The sequence below is a fragment of the Haliotis rufescens genome, unplaced genomic scaffold, assembly GCF_023055435.1.
Source record: "Haliotis rufescens isolate VD_foot unplaced genomic scaffold, xgHalRufe1.0.p SCAF_15, whole genome shotgun sequence".
NCBI lineage: Eukaryota > Metazoa > Mollusca > Gastropoda > Lepetellida > Haliotidae > Haliotis > Haliotis rufescens.
In genome coordinates this window covers 29,889,819-29,912,458 of record NW_025963835.1, presented here as the reverse complement: position 1 = coordinate 29,912,458, position 22,640 = coordinate 29,889,819, and the positions used below count along the sequence as shown (strand labels likewise).

General features: G+C 42.3%; 3 protein-coding genes across 3 annotated transcripts; all 3 read left to right on the top strand.

The window, feature by feature from the left end:
* The first annotated feature begins 233 nt into the window (after window positions 1–233).
* LOC124132081 (follistatin-like) lies at window positions 234–5,154 on the top strand. Its single transcript, XM_046495714.2, has 4 exons — window positions 234–332; window positions 2,247–2,436; window positions 3,608–3,853; window positions 4,909–5,154. Exons 1-4 carry the CDS (start codon window positions 290–292, stop codon window positions 5,024–5,026), a joined length of 597 nt encoding a protein of 198 aa, XP_046351670.2. The 5' UTR covers window positions 234–289; the 3' UTR covers window positions 5,027–5,154.
* Window positions 5,155–6,874: 1,720 nt separating this feature from the next.
* On the top strand, window positions 6,875–14,442 carry LOC124132079. The gene is made up of 4 exons (XM_046495713.2): window positions 6,875–6,962; window positions 11,219–11,417; window positions 13,418–13,666; window positions 14,264–14,442. Exons 1-4 carry the CDS (start codon window positions 6,920–6,922, stop codon window positions 14,379–14,381), a joined length of 609 nt encoding a protein of 202 aa, XP_046351669.2. The 5' UTR covers window positions 6,875–6,919; the 3' UTR covers window positions 14,382–14,442.
* A 1,530-nt stretch (window positions 14,443–15,972) lies between these two features.
* Window positions 15,973–20,840, top strand: LOC124132077 (follistatin-like). The gene is made up of 4 exons (XM_046495710.2): window positions 15,973–16,077; window positions 16,886–17,084; window positions 19,475–19,723; window positions 20,593–20,840. The coding sequence occupies exons 1-4, from the start codon at window positions 16,035–16,037 to the stop codon at window positions 20,708–20,710; spliced, it is 609 nt and encodes a 202-aa protein (XP_046351666.1). The 5' UTR covers window positions 15,973–16,034; the 3' UTR covers window positions 20,711–20,840.
* Window positions 20,841–22,640: the final 1,800 nt, after the last annotated feature.

Sequence of the window (22,640 nt, the reverse complement as noted above, 5' to 3'; positions counted from 1 at the left end):
AAAGGTGACTATACTTGTCGTAAGAGGTGACGGGTGGTCATGCTCGCTGACTTGGTTGATGCATTTCATCGATCCCAATTACGTGGATCGATGCTGATGTTGTCAATCACTGGATTGTCTGAGTGCGGCGTTAAACAACAAACAAACAAAAGTAATCCCAAGCCTTTAAGTGAATGAAGCAATATCATGCTATATATGGCATATATTCTGGGCTTATCTAAAGAGGTCAGCATTGCCAGTTTGTCTTCAGGTATACGCCACGCTGACCTCTTCACACCTGGAACTAACCATGCACTGTTCCCGAGGACTGCTGATTCTGGGGCTATCTCTTGGTGAGTCTGGCCTCGACGTCTTTGACTGTGCCACGTGATGTTAATATTGTTTTACGCCAGGTTTCCATTTGACCTAACAATTTCTGACTTGTGCCATGCTAAAACTACCCACGTTTGAAAGTAACTGGAGATCAGGTCAGATAAGTCGGTAAACGTAGATGAGATATAGACTGATAAGACTAGACATGAATTGGGCGTAGACAGGTCAGGCGTAAATATGACAAGATGACCGGAGAAGACCAATTGTTCACGTAAACTAGTCGGATGTTTGACATACTTGTACCGTGGTGTTTCTAGACGAGACAGGCTTGACATCCATTGAACATAGGTTTGGCGTAGATGATACCAGGGCCATTCAATATATAACCAGCCTAAGCTATTTATCAGATCTTAACGGTTGCATGTTTGTCACGTGCTGTGCACCAATGTATGTCACGTGCATAGACAAAGTTTCACTGAGGAAATTGTATTTGAAGTCACACACGTGATCTATAAAGATGGCAAGGGTAGATTCTGCCAAATTTCCGTCAAAGGTTGAATACAGGGCTGTTATTAGGTACCTCTACTTAAAAGGGAAACCGGGAAAGGAGATACATGATGAATTGTCAGATGTTTATGGTGACAGTGCACCTTCGTATGCACAGGTCAAATTCTGGGTTGCAGAATTTAAGAGGGGTCGGGTGAACCTGGAAGATGAGCAACGCCCTGGCAGGCCTGTCGAGGTGACCAATGACCAAACCAGTGAAGCTGTGAGACAACTGGTTGTCAAAGACAGGCGAATGAAGGTGTCAGAAATGGCCAAGGCCTTGGACATTTCAGAGGGAAGAGTCCATACCATTTTGCATGATCGTCTGGGTATGAGGAAGCTGTCTGCCCGATGGGTCCCGAAATGTCGTCCCGAGTGATGATCAGAAGGCTGTACGTGCTTCAATGTGTCAGGCACTTTTGACGCAATGCAGTCGGGATGCAGACAACTTTATGGAGAGAATTGCAACTGGTGATGAAACCTGGGTACACCACTATGACCCAGAAACCAAAGAACAGAGTAAGCAGTGGACTGGCTTTGCTTCACCCCGTCCCAAAAAGTTTAAGACTCAACCATCGGCTGGCAAAGTCATGGCAACCATCTTTTTGGATACCAAAGGGGTCTTGCTCATTGACTACTTGCCACGTGGCCAGACTATTACTGGAGAGTACTACTCCGATCTCCTGGACCATTTGCGGACTGCTATTCTTGCCAAACGTCGTGGAAAGATCACAAAAGGTGTGCTGCTCCAACATGATAATGCCAGAGTGCACACCTGTCGACTTGCGGTTGCCGCAGTGAAGCGGAACGGGTTCAAAGTATTGCCTCATCCACCTTACTCACCAGACCTGGCACCAAGCGACTAGTTTCTCTTCCCAAACTTGAAGAAAGAACTGCGTGGACGTCATTTCCCGTCCGATGATGAACTCACGACAGCAGTGGAGGGGTGGTTACACGAACAACCCCATGGTTTCTATCACAACGGGCTTTTAGCTCTCACACATCGCTGGACAAAGTGCATAGACCTCAATGGTGATTATGTGGAAAAAGAAGAAGTGAGGAGCAGTAGCAAATAGGTTAGGCTGATTATATATTGAATGGACCTCGTACATAGCCTTGACGAACATTGTACATAAGCTTGACGTAGATGAAACAGGCTTGACGTCCATTGAACATAGGTTTGGTGTATCTACAGTGTAGTGCTACGGAAGTATACCAGCAGTCTAGTGTAAACCAAGTGTACCTACAGTACTGTGCTACTTAAGTGCACCGGTAGTATAGTGTAAGCTAAATGCGCCTATCGTTGAGTGTTACCTAAGTATTCCAGTAGTGTTACTCGTGTCTATGTAGTGCAACCCAAGTATAGTGCAACTAAAAAATGTTTGTAGTTCTTCTGACCGAGATTCAATGGACACTAGCGAAGCCGACCCAGTCAGTGGATCAGGCCCTCGCCCACATACCAAAACATCCTTTCTCCGCCACGATGTGCGCCGCCATCTTGAAGTTTGACTGCAGTCATCACAAAGTCACAGACGACGAGACAATGTGTGGCACCGACCAAGTCACCTACCCCGACCAGTGAGTGTGTTCAGGGCCGAATAATCGAATATGAGTAGGCCTAAATGTTTTGTGGATGCAATTAGAAGCAGTCAAATCACAAGCATCGTGTGCCGGTGCAGCAGGCTCAAATCAATACCTTAAAATTCACTCTAGAGTGAATTAACCATTCGTGAACAACTCGTGTGATTCCGGGACAAGCCGAATAGCGACTCGTGCCCCTCTCATGGCCATATTTGCGACCGGGTTCCGTCTTAGCGCAAACGGGCATACCTAAAACAATTGTCAATTCGTTGCGAAACGGTTCACCTACATTTCCCCATATATTACATATATTTCAGATGCAATTTAAAGCACATCGGGACGTACGGAGTTATACAGTATGATTGAACACATTAAACTGTATCTTGGGTATATTTTTAGATGCAAGACATATGTAAAATCAAAAATTATTTCTGAGGGATTCTTTGACGAAGAACTTGAAATCATACGCGCATTCTGATTGGTTTGTCGTATTTTCGCACATAACATTCATCGATAGGCGGACGAGTCTTCTTGCAGGTTACGGAAAGGAGCGAGTGGTGACGAATGTGAATTAACCTGTAACATCAGTCGCTCGTTACAAATCTGAAAGGATGTTTAACTTTAACCTAAAAAATGTCAGATTTCTCAAATAGTTACGTTAAAAGTCACTGGTGCTCCACTTTTGTTTTGTTTCTCGTCATAATAATCAGGTTAACGTCAAACTTCGACCCATGAAAATAATAAGATGCATCTATACGGTTGTGCATACCCATATCAAATACATATAAAATATATTCCTCTTGGAACCTCTGTTCATATATATATATATATATATATATATATATATAAAGTTTCTGTAGAAAGCAATATCTATTGTGAGTGAGTGAGTTTAACGCCGCTTTGGGCAGTATTCTAGTCATACCACGGCGTGTCAGTTTGATGTCAGCTTTTCAATTCAATATTAAAAAAGCATATGCTAGTTTGCAATTCACTTTCATCACATTTATATCACATTTATAGCCTACTTTTCCATTCCCCATTACAAGATGAATATATTACTCTCCATTCAGTGTTATTTCATGAATATCTTACTTTCCCATTCAACAATATTTTCCGTTTTACTGTATGAATACTATTGAATGGGCTGTATTTTCCCATCCACATCCAGCTGCGTGTTTGCCAAGGCCAGCTGCCAACCATCATCTACCATTAAGTTGGATTACGAAGGAGCGTGCGGCACGCAACCCCAAGACAGTCACATGACCACCATTCCTCCAAGCACCGTCACCTGGGGCCATGACCCGGGATATGACCTGATCAAAGACGTTTTCTGTGACAACATCAACACCATCATCTGTGGGAATCACGTAGACTCCGACATTTGTGCCACGGACGGGAAGGTGTACACGAACCAGTAAGACCGTTGCCGTTGTTTGCGGTTGATCTGATTAAACGAAATACTAAATAAACGTAACTGATTAGTCATTCAATAAAGGCGGGCCTGAGACAAAGGCATTTTGTAAAGTTAGTCCAATTCAGCTGACATCCCCAAATAGTCGTATTTTTCAAGACCCTTCTCTTAAAAAAAGTATTTCTTGAATAATTTGTATGTAAAATTACACAAAACGTTTCAATATAGACTACTTACTTCCCAATTCTGCCATGTCCTTCCTAAATTTCTTCTTTTTTTTTCACGACCCTCACCTGAAATTGGAATATTTGCGTCGTTAAACAATAAACAAACAAATAGAATATACGTAGAGATATCCCCCCCCCCCCCCCCACACACACACACACTCACCCAACACACCAATAACAACCCCGCACATGCACACACACACACACACACACACCCCAATACCCCCTCCACACACACACATCCACACACCCAAACATCAACACCCACACTCATATCCACTCCCACACACCCGCACACTCCCAGACACCCACGCACAATCTTACACCCATACCAACACCCCCCACACACCAATACCCATCCACACCCACATGAACACACACCTACACCTACACCTACACCCACACCCACACCCACTCACACCCACACCAATACCCAACACACCCACATCCACACACATATACACCCACACCCTCACCAATACCCACCCACACACTCACATCCCCTCACACACCCCCACCCCTACAAACACTCACACCCACACCAATACCCACCCACAAACACACAGAGGCACATACTCTCTCTCTCTCTCTCTCTCTCTCTCTCTCTTTCTCTCTCTCTCATACACACAGACAAACAGAGACGCAGACAGACTCATACAGAAACACAGACAAACCCACACAGAGAGACAGACACACACAGAGACACACAGACATATGTGGTGTTTATGAACATATTACTGTAGTTGATGACATGTGTTTTAGTGATAGACGAACCTCTGCGCTTCTTTGTATTATTTTTTTTTTCCTGACACAAAGTTTCTTTATCCCAAGGTGCCTCTTTGCCAAAGTGAAATGTTTCAAGCCTGACCTGGAGCCGACCAACCCCGCGAAGTGTCACGAGAACGGCCTCCCCTTGAAGTCAACACCGAAGTCTGTTCTGATTGGATAAATTCACACCCCATGTGACGCCTGAAGTGTTTCAATGTTTCTGGTGCCATGATAAACCTGTAATTAAACAATACTGACACTAGTTTCCGTTCTGTAAATATTCTCGTGACATTAAAAACCATTACCAAAGATTCAAATGAATTTACAATGTTTCCGGCATCACGTCCTTGGATTAAAGTATAATTAAAGTTTCATTCAAACATCAACACCACACTGCCGCAATGCAGTGATACTGATGTTTTTCCACAACACAAAACATCAACACCACACTGCCGCAATGCAGTGATACTGATGTTTTTCCACAACACAAAACATCAACACCACACTGCCGCAATGCAGTGATACTGATGTTTTTCCACAACACCAAACATCAACACCACACCGACGCAATGCATTGATATTGATGCTTTTCCACAACACCAAACATCAACACCACACCGACGAATTGCTGTGATATTTATGTTTTACAACATCACCAAACAACAAAACCACACTAAAGCTGTACTATGATATTTACACATAACTAAAAGAACGCAAATAGAAGTGACAAAACGCATAATCATAAGAAATTTCCGTCTATTGTACGATTACGACTACGTCATGAACATGTGTTTGTGAATCGCAATCAAATTATGACGAAACGAGGTGTTAGCGAAATGGTGAGAGGCACTGGTTGCTCCCATCACAAACACACGCAAAGACACCTCACTTTTTCACCCCCCAAAAGCACAAGTCAAAACAGGGAACCACACCGGACACAACCTTTGACCCTGGAAATATCCTCGACATGTCCACCTGAAACATGTTGAAAGTTTTACTAAGGCTTTGAATGTTCAAACTTGGTTCAAACAACTTTTGAGCAAGAGTTGTATTAGGCTCTTTGAAATCTTCGTAGAAAGAGCTCGATTGAACCTCAAAGGTTATGAGGTGAGGTGAGGTGAAATGGGGTTTAACGTCGCGTCCAAGATTATTGCACTTATATAGCGACGTGCATTCACGTGCATGTGTGTGTGTGGCTGCTTGTACTAGTCCGGACTGATGCCGATTGATAGTGCTAGCCCACTGAGATACCATGCCGCAGTTTAACATGGATACCCCACTCAGACACAGTATACTGACTCCGAGCCGACCAGTCCTTGTTTTGGCCCCTTAATGCCGAGCGCCAGACAGGGTAACAACAAGTACCATCTTTTAACGTCTTTTGGTATGACGCGGCCGGGGATCGAACCCCGGGCCTTCCGCTCTCCGGGCGGACGCTCTACCACAAGACCACGGAGGCGGTCTATGAAATTGCAGACACCAAAGACTGGAGCTGTTGGGATATTGCCCGACACGTAGAGAAAGTTGACCACTGGAAAGCTGAAGTCATCCCTTTTGTCATTCCGTCTTGTGGGTAGGTGTTTTTCACTCTGAATCTATATGCGCAGACCTAAATAAAAACAGACGAGGCGGTTTCGTTTGTCTCCTCTTTATCTAGCTCAGGTGGGTAAATCGGTGGTAGGGAATAGGCTATTTGACCACTATTTAACAATATCAGACCACCGATATGCCTGAAGTTGAAATAAAGCTTCTTGGCCAAAATTCCGACCTGTGCGAAGAAAGAAGGGAGAAGGAGAACACCCGGTGTCCAAGGTGACGCCCACCCTCTGTGCAATATAGAAGCCAGTATCTTAGGCTTGTGGTTGTTGGTTTTTATCGTACAATAAAACACTGCAAGGAGTATGACCACTCGGGGCCACGCCCATCGTGATTAGTCTCCATGCAGTGTTTTATTGTTTTTAAACAACGACCACGAGTCGTTTATTTCTAAAATGAATATTTTGGGTTTATCTCAAGAGGTCAACATTGCCAGGAGATATACGCCACGCTGACATCTTCCCACCTGACACAAACTATGCGTTGTTCCCGGGCACTATTGGTCGCTGGGCTGGCTATTGGTGAGTCTAACCTCAACATCTTCCATGTGCACAGAGGGTACAGCGTCTGCTAGTATTGAACACGTGATGGTTTTGAAGGTAAACGCCAGGTCTCCATTTGACCACACAAATGCCGTATTGTGCAAGGCTATAAAACGACCCACTTTGGAAGATAACGTTATTATAATGCCTGGCATGACCGTGGCTTAATATGGGTGTCTAGTTTGACTCCCTTGTTTAATGCACCAAACATGCAGTGTGAACTGGTTCAGTAGTGTATACACACAAAGTAGACACAATTTATTGATAATTCATAGCATAAAATAAGTGTACCTATGGTATGTGTAAGCCAAGTGTACAGGTAGTATAGTGTTATCCGAGTATGCCTAAAAGTACAGTGTTCTGTACGTCTATTAAGTGTACAGGTAGTATAGTGTTATCCGAGTATGCCTAAAAGTACAGTGTTCTGTACGTCTATTAAGTGTACAGGTAGTATAGTGTTATCCGAGTATTCCCAAAAGTACAGTGTTCTGTACATCAATTCAGTGTACAGGTAGTATAGTGTTATCCGAATATACCCCAAAGTACAGTGTTTTGTATGTCAATTAAGTGTACAGGTAGGATAGTGTTATCCGAGTATACCTAAAAGTACAGTGTTCTGTACGTCGATTAAGTGTACAGTTAGTAGAGTGTTATCCGAGTATACCTAAAAGTACAGTGTTCTGTACGTCAATTAAGTGTACAGGTAGGATAGTGTTATCCGAGTATACCTACAAGTACAGTGTTCTGTACGTCTATTAAGTGTACAGGTAGTATAGTGTTATCCGAGTATGCCTAACAGTACAGTGTTCTATACGTCTATTAAGTGTACAGGTAGTATAGTGTTATCCGAGTATGCCTAAAAGTACAGTGTTCTATACGTCAATTAAGTGTACAGGTAGGAGCGTGTTATCCGAGTATGCCTAAAAGTACAGTGTTCTGTACGTCTATTAAGTGTACAGGTAGGAGCGTGTTATCCGAGTATACCCAAAAGTACAGTGTTCTGAACGTCAATTAAGTGTACAGGTAGAAGCGTGTCATTCGAATATACCCAAAAGTACAGTGTTTTGTACGTCAATTAAGTGTACAGGTAGGATAGTGTTATCCGAGTATACCTAAAAGTACAGTGTTCTGTACGTCAATTAAATGTACAGGTAGCATAGTGTTAGCCGAGTATATCTTAAGGTGCAGTGTTCTGTACGTCAATTAAGTGTAAAGGTAGCATAGTGTTATCCGAGTATATCTAAAGGTGCAGTGTTCTGTACGTCAATTAAGTGTACAGGTAGTATAGTGTTATCCGAGTATACCTAAAAGTACAGTGTTCTGTGCATCAATTAAGTGTACAGTTAGTAGAGTGTTATCCGAGTATACCTAAAAGTACAGTGTTCTGTAAGTCAATTAAGTGTACAGGAAGTATAGTGTTATCCGAGTATACCTAAAAGTACAGTGTTCTGTACATCAATTAAGTGTACAGGTAATATAGTGTTATCCGAGTATACCTAAAAGTACAGTGTTCTGTACATCAATTAAGTGTACAGTTAGAAGAGTGTTATCCGAGTATACCTAAAAGTACAGTGTTCTGTACATCAATTAAGTGTACAGGTAGTATAGTGTTATCCGAGTATACCTAAAAGTACAGTGTTCCGTGCGTCAATTAAGTGTACAGGTAGTAGTAGTACAGTGTTCTGTAAGTCAATTAAGTTTACAGGTAGTATAGTTTTATCCGAGTATACCTAAATGGACAGTGTTCTGTACGTCAATTTAGTGTACATGTAGTATAGTGTCACTCGAGTATAACTAAAAGTACAGAGTTCTGTGCGTCAATTAAGTGTACAGGTAGTATAGTGTTATCCGAGTATACCTAAAAGTACAGTGTTCCGTGCGTCAATTAAGTGTACAGGTAGTAGTAGTACAGTGTTCTGTAAGTCAATTAAGTTTACAGGTAGTATAGTGTTATCCGAGTATACCTAAATGGACAGTGTTCTGTACGTCAATTTAGTGTACAGGTAGTATAGTGTCACTCGAGTATAACTAAAAGTACAGAGTTTTGTACGTCAATTAAGTGTACAGGTAGAAGCGTGTTATCCGAGTATACCAAAAAGTACAGTGTTCTGTACGTCAATTGAGTGTACAGGTAGGATAGTGTTAACCGAGTATACCAAAAAGTACAGTGTTCTGTACGTCAATTCAGTGTACAGGTAGAAGCGTGTTATCCGAGTATACCAAAAAGTACAGTGTTCTGTACATCAATTAAGTATACAGGTAGGATAGTGTTAACCGAGTATACCAAAAAGTACAGTGTTCTGTACGTCAATTAAGTGTACAGGTAGGATAGTGTTATCCGAGTATACCCCAAAGTACAGTGTTCTGTACGTCAATTAAGTATACAGGTAGGATAGTGTTATCCGAGTATACCTAAAAGTACAATGTTCTGTACGTCAATTAAGTGTACAGGTAGCATAGTGTTATCCGAGTATATCTAAAGGTACAGTGTTCTGTACATCAATTAAGTGTACAGTTAGTAGAGTGTTATTCGAGTATACCTAAAAGTACAGTGTTCCGTGCGTCAATTAAGTGTACAGGTAGTATAGTGTTATCCGAGTATACCTAAAAGTACAGTGTTCCGTGCATCAATTAAGTGTACAGGTAGTATATCGTACGTCAAATGTACAGGAAGTACAGTATTGGCACATGTGAGTGAGTGAGTGAGTTGGGTTTAAAGCCACTTTTAACATTATTCCAGTTACACAGCGTGTCAGCTTAATGTGGGAGGAAAGCCCGAAGTGATGCAGGTCTCAGCCATTTATCACTTCGGTCAAACCCACGAGCACGGGTATGGTGCTGACAAACCTGGAAACATAATCAAGGCGAACCGGGATTCGAACCCACATTCATAGGTTTCTGGAGTGCCCAAGGGACGCAACTCGCACAGCGAATCGGGGCGCCTCAGACGACTGGGCCCCCATTCCCCCCTAAAGCCACATGTACCTGTGGTACAGAATAAACTAAGTGAATACGGGGCTTTGTGTAAGCCAAGAGTATCTGCAGTAATCTAAGTGTTCCTCCACTTCTCTGTATCCCAGTTTCGTGTACCTCTAGTGTAGTGTAAGCCAATAGTATCTGCAGTAATCTAAGTGTTCCTCCACTTCTCTGTATCCCAGTTTCGTGTACCTCTAGTGCAGTAAAGTGTTCCTCAAATGAACCTGGATTGCCGTATAAGCCAAATGTAAATATAATGATTCGTACCCCAACTGTTACACATGTATACATGTACCGTAGGATTAACCGAGAGTATCTGTTTTACAGTGTCAGACATGTATTGTAGTGTTAAGTGCACATTTAGTTTAGGGTTAGGTGAGGTGGGGTGAAATGGGGTTAAACGTCGCGGCCAAGATTATTGCACTTATATAGCGACGTGCATGTACGTGTGTGTGGGTGTGTGTGGGTGTGTGTGGGTGTGTGCGTGTGTGCGTGTGTGTGTGTGTGTGTGTGTGTGTGGGGGGGGGGGGGGGGGGGGGGGGGGTTGTACTAATCCGGACTGATGCCGATTAATAGTGCTAGCCCACTGAGATACCATGCCGCAGTTTAACTTGAAAACCCACTCAGACACCGCATACTGACTCCGAGCTGACCAATCCTTGTTTTAGCCATTTAATGCCGGGCGTCAGACAGAGTAACAACAAATATCACATTTTAACGTCGTTTGGTATGACGCGGCCGGGTATCGAACCCGCTCACCGAGCGTACGCTCTACCACGAAACCACGGAGGCGGTCAGTTTAGTGTTAGACAAGTGAGTGAGTGAGTTAAAATTTAACGTCCCAAGGCATTATTTCAGCCATATAGCGACGAGACAAAGTTGATATATACACAGTTTGTTCATGAATACCAAGTTATATTTACAAACAATTTATGAAACATATTGGGCATAACAATCTCATGTATACAGTTTTAAAACACGGACTATAGGCCACGACTAACCAAAGCTAGGCCATCTCGCTAGACAATGGGGCGGTCGGGTAGCCTTGTGGTTAAAGCGTACGCTCGTCACGCCGAAGATCCGGGTTCGAATCCCGACATTGGTAAAATGTGTGAAGCCAATTTCTGGTGTCCCCTGCCGTGATATTGCTGGAATATTGCTAAAAGCGGCGTAAAACCATACTCACTCATGTTAGACAAGTACAGTGTGGTCCTCCCGAGATATGTGTGCTATGTAGTGTAACTAAAGTATGTTTGTAGTCCTCGTGTCCGAGATTCAGAGGACACACGCGGCCAGGACGAGGACGGCGCAGCCAGTGGAGCAGGCCCTCGCCGATCCCGGACACCCGGATTTCTCAGCCACGATGTGCGCCGCAATGATGGAGTTTAACTGCAGTCAGCACGTCGTCACAAAGCACGAGATATTGTGTGGCACCGACCACGTCACCTACCCCGACTAGTGAGTGTGTTCAAGAGCCGAATATGAGTTGCTGTGGTTACCGTACCCCCTTCCTCGTTTAAAATCAGTTTGTCTTTATGTCACTACTAGGAATACTTTGGAAACAAGATGGCTGCACCCAAAAGAACAACCGGTTTTTGTTGTGGATCTGGAATCCTATTACTAAATCTTATTTCAAAAAGTTTAAAAAATATTCTAATAAAGCATGCCCTTTTGGAGTAAGGGATTAGAAAACCGACTGGTATATAAATTGTAAATCCTAGAGCACAAATCCGCTGACTTTTTGACGGGATGAAACATAATCCCCAAATTAAACGAGGAACAGATGAAGGGATACAATGACCGCAGCCAACCAGATGCAAATGGAGGCAGCAAAACACAACCTCCTTGTCGTGATGCTTTGTGCCACCTGAACTCTGATTATCTTCCATACATACGGGTTTGTCTGCACCATGTTCCTCCGTCACCCGTGAATACATACGGCCGAGATACAGTGTAACCGTGAAAAACTCACGGAAGTCAAATGAACACAACTCCGTACATGTACCTTTTGCGAACCCTGCCGTTGAATGATGTGGAGGCGATGTGTAGAGCCGATGTAATCTGAACGCTCAGTGGTCTGAACATTTCCTTGTTCTCTCTCAGTCCTTGCCTTGACACGTTGGTTCCAAACAGCGATACAACTGCATAGCGACTGTATGTATTCCCGGGCACTGGGACAAAGTGGTGTATAACAATCTATTAAGCGTAGACGATGTTAGTAAATTGGACTTTGGAACCAATCAAGCTTTTATCTTATAGGATCAATATTATGGTATGAACAAAATACCCCATTCAACATTGCCGCGGGAATAATATTTCTATTCAATATCATCCTGGGTATATACTATTTTCGATTCGGTGATACATCAGAAGTATAATACTTTCCATTTTCCATAACTGCATTTTCATTTTCAGGCATATAATCCCCCCCTCACTTTCAATATTACCTACACAATACAAGTACTTGACTATAATACATTCAATTCGAACGCAGCAATATGCCATTTTCCATTCATTATTATATTAAGAACATATCAGTTCAGGAATATACTACTTCCCACTGAACATTACGGCAGGAATATACTACTTCCCACTGAACATTACGGCAGGAATATACTACTTCCCACTGAACATTATGGCAGGAATATACTACTTCCCACTGAACATTACGGCAGGAATATACTACTTCCCACTGAACATTACGGCAGGAATATACTACTTCCCACTGAACATTACGGCAGGAATATACTACTTCCCACTGAACATTACGGTAGGAATATACTACTTCCCACTGAACATTACGGCAGGAATATACTACTTCCCAGTGAACATTACGGCAGGAATATACTACTTCCCACTGAACATTACGGCAGGAATATACTACCTACCACTGAACATTACGGAAAGAATATACTACTTACCACTGAACATTACGGCAGGAATATACTACTTCCCACTGAACACTACGGCAGGAATATACTACTTCCCACTGAACATTACGGTAGGAATATACTACTTCCCACTGAACATTACGGCAGGAATATACTACTTCCCACTGAACATTACGGCAGGAATATACTACTTCCCACTGAACATTACGGCAGGAATATACTACTTACCACTGAACATTACGGCAGGAATATACTACTTCCCACTGAACATTACGGCAGGAATATACTACTTCCCACTGAACATTACGGCAGGAATATACTACTTCCCACTCAACATTACTGCAGGAATATATCGCTGTTCATTCAATATTAAAATACAAATATTTTACTTTCCAACTCAATATTACAGCAGGAATATATTACTTTCCGCTTAATATTAACAAAGCTACAAACAACTTTCCTTGTAATATTACATTAAGAATATACTGATTTTCCGCTCAACATTACAATACGAATAAACTGTATTCCGTTCCAAGTTACAGCTTTTTTTTCGCCATCCACATCCAGTTGCGTGTTTGCCAAAGCAAGATGTCAATCATCATCTACCATTAGAATGGATCACAAAGGACCGTGTATCGTCACGCCATCTCCAGCCAGTCACATGACCACCATTCCTCCAAACACCGTCACCTGGGGCCACGACCCGGCCTTTGACCTAATCAAGGACGTTTTCTGTACCAACATCAACCTCATCATCTGCGGGAACAACGTAGACTCCGACATCTGTGCTACCGACGGGAAGGTGTACACGAACCAGTAAGACAATTACACGGCAACATTCTCACACACAAATCAGTTTCCCTAAATTAAATTTTCCACAATATTTAAAATTTCAGGAACCGTCAATAGCTGTTTTTCCCCATACGAACAGTCATAGGAACGTGTTGCAAAACGTGTCAAATGTGATTTCTCTATTGTTGACATAAACAGGCTTCATGGCGTTTATTAAACTATGGCCCAAATATTGTACACAGCCGGTTTGCAACTGGGATGAAAACATTACAATCATTACGGGTGCTGTAGAAACAGTATGCCAATGAATGAGCCATAAAGAAGATTAAACCGCTCTGGGTCTTTCAGTGAGTGAGTGAGTGAGTTTGGTTTAACGCCGCTCTTAACAGTATTCCAGTTACATCACGGCGTAATGTGAGAGGAAAGCCCGAAGTGATGCAGGTCTCAGACGTTTACCACTTCGGTGATTTTTAATGATGTGTGTTTTAGTGATAAATCAATCTCACCCCCAAACCAAACCACCCCACCCAAACTCACCCATCCCCACTCCATCCCTCACACCCACACCCGGTTCCTAGTATTTTTTAATTCTTTCCTGAGACACTGATTTTCTATCTCAAGGTGCCTCTTTGCCAAAGTGAAATGTTTCAAGCCAGGCCTGGAGCCAACCAACCCCGCGAAGTGTCACGAGAATGGCCTCCCCTTGAAGTCAACACCAAACCCTTTTCTGGTGGGATAAATTCACACCCGATGTATCAAATTAAAAGTTTCAAATGTCAATAAACCTGTTGTAAAGTGAACACCGGTTTCGGTACTGTTAATATACCTATGATAGTAATCATTAACAAATATGAACTTCCAATGTTTCTGGTATCACGTCAATGTATTTTAAGCTTGTATTCAACCTGGGGATTCAAGATTAGTATAGATTCCCTTCAACGTATTCTGGTGTTAATTGGTGACATAGTTTATCATGTGGTTAGGTTATCTGGCATGGTTGATAAGGTGAACATCAGCACAACAAGAAAGCACAACCGTTTGTGATACAGCATACAAGGCTAAACCGTCGACAGTGAGTTGCTGCACTCTGCAATATTCCAGCTCTTTGATGGCAGCCAGTAATGGATCGATTCTGGACTAGGTGAACCATTGATTGCAAGCATGACCAAAGGCTCACCCCATCCGTGTATGATGGCAAAATTCCGGAAAATCCATTTGTTGCTGGTTGAGGGTTGGACTTGCATGCACCTTGACACTGCTTGTTTGGAATATGTCAACTGATTCTACCATGGAGGAATGAGTTTGGTATATTGACACTGTTTGGTTGGATCATTTCATTTGCCATCATTGGTATTACCTGTTTTTATCCAAGTTGTTCTTTTGATTTGTTGTAAAACATAACATGACTTTTCAAAATACTTGCTGGCTGCCTACAGTCTGCAGCTGTAGTGCCTTTAAGGAGTTGCAAGTTTCCTGCTTTGATGCACAATCCTAGACTAGGTTGGAACCATGTAATTAGTGTCATCATGGAACTGGAACATTGTATCTATGTTTGTGTAAATAAAATAATCTGTTATTACTGAAATACGGATATATTTTGGATGCAACAGTTTAACCTTGATATCAAACATATCAATAACTAAGACAATGTAATTGCAGATGCACTTTGTAGATTTCGTTGACTGGATCAGAACACACATGAAGTTATCATGCTTTGGGCAGAGATTTCTTATAAATATGGAAAGGGTTTTGTTACGTTTGTATATTGACTCTCCAGGTACAGAGAGCTCCACTGTGGGGAACTTGTTTACATGGTTGTTGGGTTGTTTACAGTTGTTCACTTGCAAGACTGATTGACTTCTGAAAGTTTGTAGAAGGCAACAGTTTTCAACTGAATGCTTTCGTTTGCCATGCAGTTTGTATAAAAATGATACGATTCCTGTTTTGTGGATTTCAGAACGGAGCACGTGTCTCGTTCAAGACAAACGAACATGACACATTCTGGACATTCGTCAGTGAACTGACTTTTATTGCCTGTTTATTGCTGCTGCCACATATTTAACCAATTTTATTGCCTTCTATGATTGTAGACATAATCCTGTGTGATTGTTCAGTTATCTTGTGCAGTCATTTACTGATTTCACAATTAATTATTTTGTTTATTCTTCGCGTTTCAACTTGGGAATGAACATGCAACACTGACAGCTGAATCAAGCAAGTTTCTCTTAAAGGATTTGACTTCATACAAACCAAATTCTACAGATAGTTAACAGACTTTAAGCAAGTGTAGCAATATTATTCAATATATGTCAAACGTGCTTGGCCTTATCTCAAGAGGTCAGCATTGCAAGGGTTTTTCTCTAAGAACACGCCACGCTAACTGAAACAAAGCATGTGGTTTTCCCGGGTACTGCTGTTTGTTCAGCTGGCTATAGGTGAGTCTGGCCTCAAGTTCTGAATGTGTACACATGGTAGAGAGTCTTTAAGTCTGTAACTGTACCATGTGATATTTCTGCAGTTATACGTCAGGTTTCTGTTGAACAAACATTTGCGCCAAGCTGTAACGACCCACTTTTGAAGGAATCTGGTGATCAGGGCCCACTTGCACAAAACGATCTTAGCGCTAAGATGATCGTAACTCCCATACTTTAACATAGGCTTACAATAGTTGTAGCGCTAAGATCACTTTTTGCAAGTGGGTCCTGGTCAGATAAGTCAGTAAATCGGATATCTTGAAGCTGTGGCAAAAAACAACTATTCTGTCCCTAGCAAACACCTCACACCACCTCGTCCGCTACTCAACACACAACAACAACACCTACCCCCACCCCACCCCACAGCCACTCCCCCTTGTCTTCTGGATCTCAAAAATCGTAGCTCCATGCCGACCGAGCTATCCATGCTGACCCGGAACTCTTTTCAACTTTTCAGTGCTTACTGGTAGAGCTTACTGGTCCTCGACCCCCTATCTCCAACATTGTTAGCATGTTATATCACCCGAGTCTACTTATAGCGTAGGGGCGGTCGGGTAGCCTAGTGGTTATATAAAGCGTTCGCTCGTCACGCCAAAGACCCGGGTTCAATTCCCGACATGGGTACAATGTGAAATTGCTGTAATATTGCTAAAAGCGGCGTAAAACCATACTCACTCACTCACTTATAGCGTAATGTACCTAAGTCTACATATATTGTAGTGTAACCCAATTGTGTATGTAATGTAGTATAACCAAAATATGTTTATAGTGCTTCTGTCCGATATTCAATGGACACTAAGTGGTGATGCCAGGTCGACGCATTCTGTGGAAGAGCTCCTCAGCCACATTCACGGACATGGTTACTCCGCCATGTTGTGCGCCGCCATCTTGAAGTATGACTGCAGTCAACACAAAGTCACAGGGCATGAGACAATATGTGGCATGGACCAAGTCACCTACCCCGACCAGTAAGTGCAGGGACCGAATAATCGTAAATGAGTTGGTCTAATTGTGGAGGGTGCAAAAAGAAGTAGCGAACCACCAGTTCCTGGTAGCCTGCCTTGTGCCGGTGTCACGAAATATATTCGCCCCCAGAATAAAATCTCCCCCCGGCGAATTTATACCGGTACAGTTCCGCCCCTCTCGAAATAAACTCTCTCCCACCCTACGAAATAAAATTTCCCCCAAGAATATTTCCTCCTTCGGTCGTTTTATAAATACTTGCCATGCAGTTCAATAGTTGAGGGCATTGCCTAAAAGTCGGGCCGGGCCAAGACGGGCCAAAGTGTAATTGACTAATTACTTTATTATCGGCGATCATATCTACATATTATTGATGCGACATACACACATGACATTACTGAACAATCACCAACCATAAACGTGCACCAGACTTTATACTGATGGGTTAGCGAAATATATCCGCCCGGGGGAGATTTTATTTCAGAACAGATTCTCCGGGGGAGAATTTGTACCGGTATAAAATCTCCGGGGGGAGAATTTGTACGGGGGAGAGTTTATACCGGGACACCGGCTCTGAACTCTGATCCTCTTCAACACCTCACAGGTTTGTATTCACTATATTCCCCTATCACCCGTGAATTCATACGACCTGCTTACGGTGTAGCTGTGTCACGTGTCTGTTGTGAGTCCTTTAATGGAGTGAGTCCACACACTGTCAGGAGCTTGACCTGGTGAAGGTATGGGCGATGCAGAATCCCCGTCGTCTATACTACTCCGCGTATAGCTTACGGAAGTCAAATGATCACAACTCCATCCATAAACCTTTGCAAACCCTACTGCTGTCTGATATCATTCGTCATCACTCGCCCCTTTCCGTAACCTGCAAGAAGACTCGTCCCCCTATCGATGAATGTTATGTGCCAAAATACGACAAACCAATCAGAATGCGCGTATGATTTCAAGTTCTTCGTCAAAGAATCCCTTAGAATTAATGTCTTGCATCTAAAAATATACCCAAGACAGAGTTAAAGGTGTTCAATCATACTGTATAACAATGCGCTATTCGACACGAGTCGCTATTCGGCTTGTCCCGGAAAAGCACGAGTTGGTCACGAATGGGCTGATATAGAAGCGTTATGTAGAGCCGATGTAATCTGAACTCTCATTGGTCTGTGTATACCCTTGTTCCCATCTCTTTTGACCAGACCGTGGTTTGACTCGTAGGTTCCACCAAGCAGCTTTATTGCATCGTGACCGTATGTGTTCACGGGGAATACAGGAAAGTAGTGTATACAATGTAATGAAGTACGGAATAGTGATTATTTCTATTTAATATTACCCTGGGTATAATACCGCATTCGGTGATACATCAGGCATATACTAGTATTACGTTCCATTCACCATAACTGCAGTTCAATATGATATGACATCAGGCGTATCACACTCTCCCGTCAATATTACTGATTAAATATACTGCTTGCACATACATTTGAAGCGTTTGACTATAATTTATACCCGCTCAATATTACAGCATTGCGATCCTACTTTTCTTTCAATATTACACCCGGAATATTAGCTTCCCATTCAATATTACACCAGGAATATTAGCTTCCCATTCAATATTACACCAGGAATATCAACTTCCCATTCAATATTACACCAGGAATATCCTACTTTTCATTCAATATTACGCCAGGAATATGCTACTTTTCATTCAATATTACGCCAGAAATATAAAACGTTTAATTCAATATTACACAAGGAGTATCTTCTTTTCATTTAAAATAGACCAGGAATTTACTACTTTTCTTTCAATATTACACCAGGAATATCAACTTACCATTCAATATTACGCTAGAAATGGCCACTTTTCATTCAATATTTCACCAGGAATAAACTACTTTCCATTCAATATTACACCGGGAATTTACTACTTTTCATTTAATATTACACAAGGAATATATTACTTTTCATTCAATATTACACCAGAAATGGCCACTTTTCATTCAATATCACACCAGGAATATACTACTTTTCATTCAATATTACACCTGGAATATACTACTTTTCATTTAATATTACACCAGGAATTTACTACTTTTCACTCAAATTACACAAGGAATATGCTATTTTCCATTCAATATTACACCAGGAATATATTATTTTCCATTCAATATTACACCAGGAATATAAACTTTTCATTTAGAATTACACCCGGAATTTACTACATTTCATTCAATATTACACTTCCTATTAAATATTCACACAGGAATGCTCTGCTTTCCATTAAAGATTACATCAAGAATATACATTTATTACTTTTTTACTCTACATACGAATAAACTATATATTTGCAGTTCCCAGATACTGCTTCTATGTTTCCATCCACATTCAGCTGCGTGTTTGCCAAAGCTAGATGTCAGCCATCTTCCGCCATGCTGTTCAATCACAAAGGACCGTGTCACGTCACGTCATCTCCAGCCAATCACATGACCACCATTCCTCCAAGCACCGTCACGTGGGGCCATGACCCAGGATATGACCTGATCAAAGACGTTTTCTGTACCAACATCGATACCATCATCTGTGGGAATCACGTAGACTCCGATCTCTGTGCCACGGACGGGAAGGTGTACACGAACCAGTAAGATTGTTGCTGTTGTTGGGAAAGATCATGACCCCCATATCAACCTTAGTTGTTGTTGTAGTAGTAGCAGTAGTGAGAGCAGTGGTAATTGTAGCAGCAGCGGTAGTAGAAGTAGTAGTACTAATTAAAGACAAGTGTGACAGTGAGTTGGGTTTAACGCCGCTTTGAACAGTATTCCAGTTTTCTCACGGCGTGTCAGCTTAATGTGGGAGGAAAGCCCGAGGTGATGCAGGTCTCAGACGTTTACCACTTCGGTGAAACCCACGAGCACGTGTATGGTGCTGACAAACCTAGAATCATAATCGGGGCGAACCGGGATTCGAACCCACAATCATAGATTTCTGGCGTGCCCAAGGGACACATCTCTGCACGGCGAATCGCGGCGCCTTAGACGACTGGGCCACCCGTGTCCCTAGTTAAAGACATGTGTGACCTACAGTGTGTGACTTATAAGTGAGATTGTTGCTGTTGTTGGGATTGATCATGACGCCCCCCTTCATCATCACCATTACTTTTATTATTATTGGTTGTAGTAGTAGTAGTAGTGGTGGTGGTGGTTGTAGTAGTAATAGTAGTTGTTGCTGTAGTAGTAGTAGTAGTAGCAGTAGTAGTGGTGGTAGTTGTAGGAGTAATAGTAGTTGTTGCTGTAGTAGTAGTAGTAGTAGAAGTGGTGGTGGTTGTAGTAGTAATAGTAGTTGTTGCTGTAGTAGTAGTAGTAGTAGTAGTAGTAGTAGTAGTAGTAGTAGTAGTAGTAGTAGTAGTTAAAGACAAGTGTGACCTACAGTGTGTGTTTCAGTGATAGACGAACCTCTGCACATCCTTGTATTATTTTGTTCTTTCCTGACACAAAATTTCTTTATCTCAAGGTGCATCTTTGCCAAAGTGAAATGTTTCAAGCCCGACCTGGAGCCGACCAACCCCGCGAAGTGTCACGAGAACGGCCTCCCCTTGAAGTCAACACCAAAGTCTATTCTGATTGGATAAATTCACGTCCAATGTGACGAAATGCATGTTTCAAGTACCATATGATGGACCTGTATTTCAGCAATGCTGACACTGATTCCTGTACTGTAAATATGCTTATGATATTAAAAACAAGTAATACGAATCAAAATGAATTTACATTATTTCCGGTATCACAGCAAATTCCAGGTTGGAATTGATTCCCTACAATACATGCGAGTCTCAATTAGCAACTTAATGGATCGGGTAGTCAGCTCAGCCGATTGAGTTCAATATTAGCAGCCGAAATAATAGGTTTAATTCTTATTCATAGAGGCGGAATAATATACACAAAGAAAAAAGTTAAGTACACCCCTATTTCAGAACCATGACAAATGGCAAAAAATCATGACATTGGATGACTGACCACAGGAGCTGGGCAATACCAATGTCATCGGAGAGAACAAACCTTTGACAACAAATAAAGAAGATATTGGTGAGCTGTGATTGAAATTTACTGACAAAAACACCATGGTAACACATGTACTGTTTTCGACCTTAGACAATGCCTCAAAAAGGATGGAGCTGTAGGGTTAGATAAAGGAATTACGTTTGATGTTTCATGTGAAAATGTTCCTTAAAGTCTACTTGACATGACACGCGAAACAGATCAGCTGCGGGTAAAACCGCCACGTGCCCGTCTCATGCCCCAGTCAGACGTTGGATCTTTTGAAGGGTCAACAACAACCACTCCTGATGCAATGCTGCTTCCAATTTGCGTAAATCGTGTACAGGAGGATCTCGTGCCTGTATGCGCCGCCCCAGAATATCCCAAACATGTTCAAGGAGGTTCAAATCTTGGCTCATGGAGTCGTTATTGCATTGGCCCTCACGTAATCCACGACTGCAAGTGGACGGTGAGGCCTGGCATTGTCATCCATGTTCTGAGGTCGAGAAGCAAGAGGTTGGTTGTCAAAATGATGAACCATGGCTATCCTCAAAACGTCCCGGATGTGCTGAGCCCTTGTGAAGTTGCCCTTTATGGTGACCAAATCCAACCTGCAATCATAAGAGATACACCCCCAAACTATTACCGAGCCACCGCCGTATGCAACAGTCGGTGTAGGCCGTGTTCCGGTGCCTCCAAACTCTCGTTCTTCCGTCAGTGACGTGGAGCAGGAAGCGACTTTCGTCTGACCAATGGATCCGTCTCCAAGTTCTCAGATTCCAGTTCTGTCGCGCAATACACCATGCTAGACGAGCAGCTTTGTTGTGATCTCTCAACAAGGGACTCTTCATCACTCGTCTGGGCCTCAGTCCTGCTGCTTTCAGCCGGTTCCTGACGGTTCTGGCGCTGAAACGACGATTGGGCAACCACAACTGTTTGGATGTCTTCCGGGTCTGGGTCGGTCCTGTACATCACCGGCCTGAGCATGTTTCTCAACAAAACGGCTTACGACAGTGTGATGATTCCCCAAATTCTGACCAATGGCATTACAAGAAATTCCTGCGTTATGCATGCCGATTATTTGCCATCTTGTCGCGTTTGATAATCCCCTTCGTGGCATGGTCACACAATGTCATGGAATAACTGTTAAAAACCGAGCTTAAGAAAGCAATTTTAACATTTGGATATACTGCTTTCAGAGATACTCGAGGGAAGCATGCTGCACGGCCACGTGAGCTTTCGTCACGCATGACTGATTACATCATCTCGAGAAAACATGATTATTCCCGTATTTATATTTTTCATGACTGTTACAAATATTGGGACCAAAGAATTATGAAATATGTTAGGGTGTGCTTTCTTTTTTTACTTGTTGATGACTTTACAAATTTGATTGGAATTCCCGTTAAATGTAAGTAGGGGTCCCTATGTAGTTTATATATTTGACAAAAATGAATGCGATTTGTCTTAGATTTAGAATATTTAAAGCTGATCCGTCCAATCATCAATTTTATTAAGACAAAG

What these genes read in the sequence shown, in the direction of transcription:
- LOC124132079 (XM_046495713.2), top strand. Translation starts at nt 6,920, where the DNA reads ATGCGTTGTTCCCGGGCACTATTGGTCGCTGGGCTGGCTATTG. An exon ending in GGTCGCTGGGCTGGCTATTG is followed by an intron (nt 6,963 to 11,218) that starts GTGAGTCTAACC and finishes GTATGTTTGTAG; the next exon opens with TCCTCGTGTCCGAGATTCAG. An exon ending in CACGTCACCTACCCCGACTA is followed by an intron (nt 11,418 to 13,417) that starts GTGAGTGTGTTC and finishes ATCCACATCCAG; the next exon opens with TTGCGTGTTTGCCAAAGCAA.
- LOC124132077 (XM_046495710.2), top strand. Translation starts at nt 16,035, where the DNA reads ATGTGGTTTTCCCGGGTACTGCTGTTTGTTCAGCTGGCTATAG. An exon ending in GTTTGTTCAGCTGGCTATAG is followed by an intron (nt 16,078 to 16,885) that starts GTGAGTCTGGCC and finishes ATATGTTTATAG; the next exon opens with TGCTTCTGTCCGATATTCAA. An exon ending in CAAGTCACCTACCCCGACCA is followed by an intron (nt 17,085 to 19,474) that starts GTAAGTGCAGGG and finishes ATCCACATTCAG; the next exon opens with CTGCGTGTTTGCCAAAGCTA.
- LOC124132081 (XM_046495714.2), top strand. Translation starts at nt 290, where the DNA reads ATGCACTGTTCCCGAGGACTGCTGATTCTGGGGCTATCTCTTG. An exon ending in GATTCTGGGGCTATCTCTTG is followed by an intron (nt 333 to 2,246) that starts GTGAGTCTGGCC and finishes AAATGTTTGTAG; the next exon opens with TTCTTCTGACCGAGATTCAA. An exon ending in CAAGTCACCTACCCCGACCA is followed by an intron (nt 2,437 to 3,607) that starts GTGAGTGTGTTC and finishes ATCCACATCCAG; the next exon opens with CTGCGTGTTTGCCAAGGCCA.